General features: G+C 43.4%; 1 protein-coding gene across 13 annotated transcripts in view; it reads left to right on the forward strand.

The window, feature by feature from the left end:
* Positions 1-5,791, forward strand: part of CD44 (CD44 molecule (IN blood group)) — an 86,053-nt gene extending 80,262 nt beyond the window's left edge. For all 13 annotated transcript variants that reach the window (XM_060018692.1, XM_060018698.1, XM_060018694.1 and 10 more), the window contains one exon: positions 5,448-5,791. In XM_060018692.1, the coding sequence (XP_059874675.1) occupies positions 5,448-5,652 (205 nt within the window). In that variant the 3' untranslated portion in view covers positions 5,653-5,791. The remainder of the gene's footprint in view (positions 1-5,447) is intronic.
* Positions 5,792-6,000: the final 209 nt, after the last annotated feature.

Raw genomic sequence — 6,000 nt, forward strand, 5'->3', positions numbered from 1 at the left:
TCTTAATTTTGGGGGGGTTAAGCCCATGGAGACTCGATGTGCTGAAAGTTGTGCAATATCTCACCAGGAAGACATGAAAGATATACTCATTCATTGATTCATTAAACACATATTTATTGTGAGTGCATAGTGCACAAAAACGCTATATAGAGTTTCAGGGGTTGGCCCTTTAGCCTGTCTGAGGCCCCTAGAAAGTTCTAGAACCCTTACCTAAAGCAGGTATCGGGTTTGTGTTTTTATTTGCTGGGTTTTTTTTTTTTTTTTTTTGGAATGACAGTATTTTCTGCTTTCTGGAAGCTATCATTGAAAGGATTCAGGTTACGGCCTAGGTAGAGTTCCCTGAGACTGAGGTGTATGAGACAATAAAAAACTTTCCTTAGGGAAGTGCGAAAAACGACAGCTCCCTAGAACTGGCATGTGGGCTGTTTTCATACTGTCAAACGTCCCCTCTCTCCTACCTCAACCAAGGCCTATCGTTTTGGAACGTCCACAATGCATATACCTGATGGAGCTGTGACCAGGCTCTAGAAATAATGCTACCTAAAATGAAGCGAAGGAGAACAGTAATCTAGCATCAGAGGAAATGAGCTTTCACAGGGGTATTCTGGGAGTGTAATTCTAAATTTCCTGTTCAACATGTTCTGAAGAGCCACGATTTTTCTCCAAGCAAATGCAGGGGAACATTTAACCTTTGCTAAACATGCCTTGAGGTTCCTTCTTAGAAGGCAAAAGAATCTTACATCCAAGTGGGACCACATTGATTGTATCACTAGGTCGTCTAACAGGCCAGAAAATGCCCCTCCATTGGGGGAAAGACCTGGAGAAAATTCTAGAACCTTTCTTGTTGGCTTTTGGAAAGCAAGAAACAGCTCATTTCATTGCCGTGTTACAGCCCATACTCATCGGAGGAAATCAAATAATGTCGTTTTACACTGGTACAAGTTAAAGAAAGTGCTTTTAAAGTCGAATAGCTGTGTTGCTATCTGTACCTTTGAGGGCATAATAAAAAAAAATTAGTCATGATAGCCAATTGTATAAGGAACAAAAACTAGGAAAATAAATCTGAAAGACCTCCTAGAAGTCTCGCATGACTAAATGGAAAGAGATTTTTTTTTTTTAGTTGAATTTAAATAATGTGATTTGAGGGAACCCTTACAAAGAGTCTTTATACTTTCCCTCGGCCTCTGTGTTTTCTCCTAGATGACTTTTGCTCAATTAAATATGAATTTCCTATTGTCAGAAATCAGTCCTTTTGTTCCAGGCCCTAGAAGGCACCACTTCTGCTCACATATACAGTCCATAAGCTTTGTGCACGTCACCATAGAAACGCTGGCCTCAGATGCTCGCAGCGTGGGGGAGAACTTGGAGAAGCAGCTCAGTTGTCCCCAGAGCAGCTGGAGTCCCTGCAGTGTAGCTGGTTAGCTCCTGTGTCGCTTCTCATCATGTCTGCAGCAAAAACGGGCCCCCTTGCTTTCCTCCCCCTCCTGCCAAGACCAGTGGTCACCCTGGCAACAGGCAAACAGGGACACACAGGAGCTGGCACAGCAAGTGTCTCACAGGGAAAGTAGCTGCTTGGATGCTGTAAATTACTATGTCCTGATTTGATAATCAAAAACAGATTTGCCACGTAGCTAAAGGGTGGTTAACAGCTGCACGGGCCCCTGAGTGTGCAGTGTGTTTCTAAAGCCGCCGGCCCATTTCTAATCCTCTTAAAAGGCGGAGGCCTTTCTGCTTTGCGCGTTGCATTATAGAGGGATACAGAATCCTATTTTCATCAAAGAAAGTTTGGTTGAAGATAAGAAGCCTACAGCAGCCATTCATGTATTCAGCAAACCTCTTTTGAGGGGTGGCTACGACAGTCAACACTGCAGAGAAGAGGAAGACATGACAACGAAAAGGGTACCATCCCTTCTCTGCAAGAATCTTGAGCTTTCGTGACACTATTGGCCTGTTGAATTTGAGTCAGCTAATGTTTATTGAGAACATTCTCTGGGCCAGGCCCTGTTATGTTAATTACAGTTAAAAGATAAAAGTGGAAAAGCATTAATTGCCGAAGTGGAGGTGGGAGAGTTAAACAAGGGCTTCCACGAGGAAGTGATCCGTGAGTTCCATCATAAAGCTGTGGCCGTGTAGCCCGCTGTAATCTCTGCTCACCCAGGCTCCTGCCCTCTACAGCAGAGCTGTCCAGTGTAACTTTCTGTGATGACGGAAGTGTTCCACATTGGTGCTAATACACAACCGCTAATCACTTGTGGCTACTGAGCCCTCATAATGTGGCTAGTTCGACTTAAGAAGTGAATTTTCAATTTTATTTCATTTGAATTAGCTTACATTTAAATAGACACATCTGGCTGGTGGCTACTGATGGAATGGCAAAGCTCCAACACAATGCAAAATAAATCTCTAAATATCTTTAAGGACTGTCAGGTAGAAGAGACAGAAGGTCAGTTGTTAAGTTACTCCTCACCCACCCAAGTCTTTCAGGATAAACTCCCCCATGCCCTAAATATATGTTACCCGGGTTCTAAACCCCACCCGCTCCTGGCCAGGCATCGGTCTGGCATCTTCTACATCGTGTCGTCAGTGCATCCTCAGCTAATGCCTGAGATTGAAGGGGAAAGGAGATACAGGCCAGAGGCAGTTCAGTAAAAATCTCTGACCTTTAGAGTCATAACGTCATAACGTTGCAGATCCGGTGTAGTTCCTGGCCATACCTAGCGGGGTAGCTTCGCGTGATATGCTCGACTTCTTGGACTCAGAAAAGAGGTTAGCTGGATCACCTCTGAAGTACCCTCAGCTCTAATGTTTCTTTTAACATTCCTATAACTAATAGGAATGAAAGAATTAGAACTTGCTGTTTAAAAGTGCTTATGAAATGCCCGGAGCACCAGATATTGGGCTGAGTTATTTATGAGCATCACCCTGCCCTCCTGAAAGAACTCAGACAAAAAAACAGAGACCATGAATCCAAAGGGAAATGGGGTCAGGACCACACCCAAGCCCAATATTCCTAAGCCCTGCACGTTGAATGTTACCCACTTTCAAAATCAGCTTCGTTTAGGGTAATAACATTACTCCCCACTTCAGCCCCTTGCACAAACATTTTTTATGAGTATAAATCACTTCCCCACAATATTTCATCCAACTTCTCAAGTACACATTAGGTAGGTGAATGGGATTTACTTTAATAAGACACCTTTTCTCCAAAAAACATCTGATGCAAACTATTATATATGGAATGGATAAACAACAAGGTCCTACTCCATAGCACAGGAAATTGTATTTAATATCCTGTGATAAACCACAATGGACAAGAACATGAAAAAGAATGTATATGTATATATGTATGTATAACTGAATCACTTTGCTGTACAGCAGAAATTAACACAACATTGTATAAATCAACTACACTCAATAAAATTGAATTTAAACAAAAAACTATCAAAAACAAAGAACATATGAGATACCCCCTGGCAATCTGAAAAGACATCAGCAGCGTCCACCTTTGGCCTTTTCCATCATCTTCAGAGTAAATATAACAAGGTGGGTGGAGGTAGCCAGAAGAAACAAACCAAACACATTTCATATGGCTCTGGTTACATTAACAATTACAACAAGTGCTTCTTGAACATTTACTGTGTTCCAGATACTGTTCTAAGTGCTTATCCAAGGCCTCAGTTTCCTCACCCCACGTTGTTCAGAAGAGCAACAAATAAAATAGTGGTAGACTTATGTATCCAGTGCCAGCCTCTGTTTCAAGGGATTTTCACAATCCTTTGACACTGGTACTCTTAATAGCCTGGTGTTACAGATAAGAAAGCTGAGGTTCAGAGAAGTGAAGTGAGTTGCCCCAGGTCACACAGCGTTAAGGTCCCCAAACCAGGCCTTCCAAGCCCCTGCTCTTGTCTATATGGACTGCATCCATATGCCCAGCCCCACAGACCATCTCAAGTCAAGCATCCTTCTTCCCCCGAGCCCTCATCAAGCGTCATGCCAGGGGAGACAGGATCAACCTCCTATTCAGGATGTGTAATGTCTAACTTCCCCAAACAAGGGATTAAAGTTTATGGCCTTGGCAGTCCCAGAGGGAATGCCCCATGATCATGAATAATAGAAGCTTTGTCTGTACAACTGCGCGTATCCAGTGGCAAAGTGAACAATTCCGACTTCATACTGTTGCCAAATCTCCAGATGGTTCGTAGCCTGAATGGAGTGCGGCAGAGCCCAGGCTTTCGCTCATAAAAGCCTAGATTTGAATATTGACTCGATCCCTCAAGCTAGTTTCTAAACCTTCCTGAACCTCAGTTTCCACTGCTGTATGATGGGAATAACAGCTGCTTTGTGAGATTATTGTAAGGATTACATGGCGTTACATGCAAAGTGCCTGGCATTCAGGAGGTGTCCAATAAATGCTAGCCCATTTCCCCCCATCCCCGCTCCATGTGCAGTTGTGAGGGTCTGCACCTTCGCTTTTGTTTAAGCAGCATCTGACTTCTAGATGTGTGACATTGATTATGTTACAGGAAAGAGGAAGCATTGCGTCAGGCTGGGTATATGATAAGGCAATGCTCTGACCCAGCAACAAGGCCAAGGTCATGCCCTTCCATAGAAGACCTTCTGCATTTGAATCTTAAGTAATGTTACTGAGAAATCTTAAAGTAATAGTGAACAACTTGCCTCGGAGGTAGTTAAACCTCCTATATCCAGGGTTATATGGCAGTTAACCAATGTTAAGAGAAAAATCAATATGGCCTTATACTTCTAGGAAAGAGTTGTCTCATTCTTCTCGGTACTTGCAGTAATAACCCTGACAAGGCCCACAACGTGCGGACCGGGAGAGGAAGTAATGGGACTTCCTTGAATACGCAAATCAGAATGACTTACAGTCGTTCCGTTGATGGTTTATATGAGCCTGCAGAAACGGCTGGAGTTTAAAAGAGGCAAACATTTCCCTTCTTTAGTATGGTGGAAGGAGAGTTAGAACTCGGGAGTCAGACACACCGGGGTTTGAATCCCAATTCTTTTAGTATTTGTTGAATAACCTGGGGCAAGTTATGGAATTTTCTGAGCCCCAAGATTTCTTTGGCTGTGATAACGGGATAATAATAGCACTGGCTTCCCAGAGCTGTGACCACTGATCGTCGAACTCAAGCGCACATCAGAAAGCCCTTGAGGGTTTGCTAAACCACAGACCCTGGGCCCCTCTCCTCGAGTTTTCTGATTCAGTATGTCTGGGGTGGGGCTGAGAATTTGCATTTTTAACAAACTTACATTTGTTAAATTTTGCTGCTGGTTCAAGGACCTCACTTTGAGAAGTGTCACTTGTTAAGAGTCAGTAGGATGAAACATACTCAGATTGTCATCAACTGTAGTGATGGTGGCAGTGACAGTGACGATGATAACTGGGTCATTGCACCCATTTCTCACGTGATTTTGTAAATTATTAGGTGTGGGCAGAAGAAAAAGCTGGTGATCAACAATGGCAATGGCACTATGGAGGACAGAAAGCCCAGCGGACTCAATGGAGAAGCTAGCAAGTCTCAGGAGATGGTGCATTTGGTGAACAAGGAGTCGACAGAGACCCCAGACCAGTTTATGACCGCAGATGAGAGGCGGAACCTGCAGAATGTGGACATGAAGATTGGGGTGTAACACCTACTCCATGACCTTGGAAAGAAACCATTGTCAGAGACATAATCTTTACAGGGAGCTGGGACACTTCACAGATGTGATGTGCTACTGATTGTTTCATTGGGGATCTTTTTTCAGCATAAAATTTTCTATTCCTTTTTGGGGTTTTTTTTGTGTGTGTTTTGTTTCTTAAAGTCAGTTCCAATTTATAAAAACAGCATTGCTTTCTGAAATGAGGGTCCAGTTAATAATCGGCAAGAATTTGACTGTCCCAGTTCCCACCTAGAAGCCTTTCACCACCCCCCCCTGGGGTGTGCTATGGACGGCTTCTAGCAAAAGCCACACATCCATCTTCCTGGTCTTCAGCCT

The sequence above is a fragment of the Delphinus delphis genome, chromosome 8 (assembly GCF_949987515.2).
Source record: "Delphinus delphis chromosome 8, mDelDel1.2, whole genome shotgun sequence".
NCBI classification, from domain to species: Eukaryota; Metazoa; Chordata; class Mammalia; order Artiodactyla; family Delphinidae; genus Delphinus; species Delphinus delphis.